Source organism: Vanessa atalanta, chromosome 7 (genome assembly GCF_905147765.1).
Source record: "Vanessa atalanta chromosome 7, ilVanAtal1.2, whole genome shotgun sequence".
Taxonomy (NCBI): domain Eukaryota; kingdom Metazoa; phylum Arthropoda; class Insecta; order Lepidoptera; family Nymphalidae; genus Vanessa; species Vanessa atalanta.
In genome coordinates, this window is record NC_061877.1 from 12,622,280 (window position 1) to 12,625,626 (window position 3,347).

At 32.4% G+C, this 3,347-nt stretch overlaps 1 protein-coding gene across 1 annotated transcript; it reads right to left on the reverse strand.

The window, feature by feature from the left end:
* Nucleotides 1-523: 523 nt before the first annotated feature.
* LOC125065365 lies at nt 524-2,635 on the reverse strand. Its single transcript, XM_047672925.1, has 5 exons — nt 2,384-2,635; nt 2,116-2,307; nt 1,443-1,748; nt 1,115-1,244; nt 524-814 (listed from the first exon to the last, which is right to left on the reverse strand). Exons 1-5 carry the CDS (start codon nt 2,633-2,635, stop codon nt 729-731), a joined length of 966 nt encoding a protein of 321 aa, XP_047528881.1. The 3' UTR covers nt 524-728.
* Nucleotides 2,636-3,347: the final 712 nt, after the last annotated feature.

The window sequence follows — 3,347 nt, forward strand, 5'->3', positions numbered from 1 at the left end:
GTATGGTTGTTTTATTGAAATCCTAATTTAATCTAAATAAATGAGGAATGCGATAATAATACATTTTTTGTAAAAAGTTCTTATTAAACCACATTTAACAATCAAACAGACAAATAAAAAGCGACACTGACCATAGACAAAATATGTATTTCAAATCTATTTATATTTTCCTATAAATCACCATTGTAAAAATATTTTTTATTAAAATATAAATAACAATGAATAGTGTTTGTGTACTTTCTAACAAAGCTTAGCTTTTATTACATAAAAATAAAGCAAATATGTTTAATAACCTTTATTTGATACCACCCGTTCATACGTTCTAACACGCAACACCAAATAGAAATACTTATTATGGCTGTGTTCCGGTTTGAAAGGTGGTTCAGTGTAAGTACAGGCACAAAAGACCGCAAATCTTAGTTCTCAAGGTTGGTGGGGCTTTGGTGTTATGAGGAGTGGGTAATATTTTCTAAACTGTCAGTATCTATGGGCGGTGGTGACCAATCACCATTCAGATTGTCCATTTGGACCAAAATAGCTATTGTTCTGAAAAAATTGTCAGTAAATAATTGTTTATTTATATTATAACTTATAATATTTAATAGAAAATTCCAACAATTATATAAAGCAAGAAAATACTGCGGCAATACTACTTATTTTTCGGTACATTATTTTAAATAATAACGATGAGCCTATAAATTAAGTTATGAGTAACTTAGGTACTGGTTCTAATCGTACTCTGCTCCTATGGTAATACTGATGTCTCCGGGAAGCACGTTTGTTTTGTGGTACCAGCGGTTCGTATCTACCACCACTGTAAAAACACGACAAATTAATACTGAAGCGTAACTAAAAATTCATGAAATTATAAAATACTAAGATTTAGACTTTAGAAAGTTCCATGGAAAACAATTACAATAATTAATAAAATATTAAAATTTAGCGATAAGTTAATAGTGTTCGTTCATCTACAATCTTTAATAAACATATTGGGCCTGTATCCACCGGCCAGCATAAATTGGAAAAAACTTCGTAAACGAAAGAATGTAACATATACAGGCTTTTACTGCGTGATTTTACAGCAAAGGCCTTGATGAGAGGTATCAGTGCTCACATATCTCGCCCGCGTGCACGGTGAAGGCGAGCGGCGCGCACGCGTACAGACACTCGGGCGGCGGCGCGAGCTGCCAGCGCTTGCGGCCGCGCACCTGCGCCTGCCACGACACGTGCCGCACTGAGTCCACCTGTCAGTGGTGCGAGACGCGGGTTACAACTCGATTGTATTCATATGATTATTCATACATATAAAAATCGTTTAACGTGTTCTATTAATATTATTAGGGATTACACGCAATATTTATGTAAATTTACTGTAACTTGATTCGATCTCCATTGGCTTTACCTAAAGTAAATTACAGTTTATTTTATTATGATATTTTTACATGCATATGAGCTCCTTGCCCTGGACCTCCCATAAAAATCCAATCTACCATATCGCTCTCAGCCGTCCTGGGCAAGAAGTATGGTCTGTTGTAATACTTTCTCAACGTTTTGGTCTCTTCCTCATAGCACGTACTCCAGCCCACGTACCACGGGTCACCAGAGAGATTAGCTCGCATCTCATCCATGCTGAATACCTCGCTTAATGAGTTCAAACCAGATTTGTAAGCGAAGTAGAAGCAATCGTTGATTTTTCTACCCATTTTTGTATTTCGGTAGAAATCAGCGAAAAAATTGAAATTGAATTTCTGTAAAAGAAAGTACCTAATCATTTAGTATAATAAAAAATGGTGATGAAAATTTACCATAAAATCGAACAACTAATATATTATTTATTATCGTTATAGTTAAAGCAATGGCTGTAGCAGTTAAAAGTTAATAGCTTAATTCGCCAAGTTAAGTGGGTTTCACTTTAGTGACTGGCGGATAAAATTTTTAATCGTTGTTCAAGAATTGTTATAAAATCGATAAGGTATATATAATTTAATTTCAAAGCAATGGGTTTGAAGAAACTATCATATTCTGATTTATTAAGAGTTCTAATTAAGTAAATAGTAAAAAGTAAAATTTAAAATAATTGCCCTGCAACTTAGTTTTTTTATATTTATACGTTACCTCTAGCGCTTCCCAATCTTTTGTAGCGTCTGTGACAATAACAGGCTTTGTGTTGTACGCGTACAAGTCTTCGAATTCCTCGGCACTTATGTTTGCGAGTCGCGTGACGTCATTAACGTTTATGCACATCGAACAATCCTCTGGTGACCGGAACAAAGACTTGGATTGCTCGGGTAATTTGACAAAGCACCCCTGGACAAAAATACGAGCGTAAATGTACTTAATAGTTAAATAATTCCAATTTGTTGAGTACTGTTTAAAAACCTACTGTTATTAATGCTTCTGAGTATATCCACCAATACCCTATAATGGATACTACAATAAACGCCAACGCAAAGTACTTTTTTAAGCCAACACATAAAGTAAGACATTTAATTTTACTTTTACTACCCGGAATATTTAAATTCGAAATAAAATAATTTTCAAGGTTTATTGCGTCGATTTTGTTTAATATTTTATTTAGTTTCAATTCCGCTATTTTAAGTTTTTTCTCACAATTCCTTTCTCGATCAGCAGTCATGTTATCAAATGTAAGAGCTAAGGGTGAATGAAAGTGGTTTAATCCTTCCACTGATATTTATAGAAGGATGACCACAGAGTTACTTATTTTATAGAACTGGAAATACATATGTACATTTTTGATATTTAATTTTTATCAAAAATAATCTAAATCAATATTTACTTTTTTCAAGTAGGCTTTTACAAGCACTTCTGAATCTACAAACTATATTAAGTTAAGCTATCACCGGTTCGGAATGTAGATTCTACCCAGAAGAACCGGTAAGTTTAGTACAATTATATGTATATATATATAATATGTATATATATATATATATATATATATATATATATATATATTTATTAATGTTTTTGTTAGAAATGATTTAAATGTATGAATTCTTCTAATTACCGACCTATTTAATGTTAACCAGCCATTAAAATCAAAGCTATATTTACTTATTTACATACGACACTAATTTGAACCATGCATTTTAGACTGAAAACGTAAATAATATTGTACCAAATATTATTTTGTTAAAATTATATCTATTTTATGTATAACGGGCGGGCCATTGCTCGTATAATATACGCGAACGCGAACGTTAGACAGTAAAATGCATATTATGTGCTATATTTCGCTATATGATATTTAACCTACAAAACAATTAAAAAAAAATCATCCATATCTTAGAACAGACAGTATTAATATTATTTAAAAGCCAAACCATTGA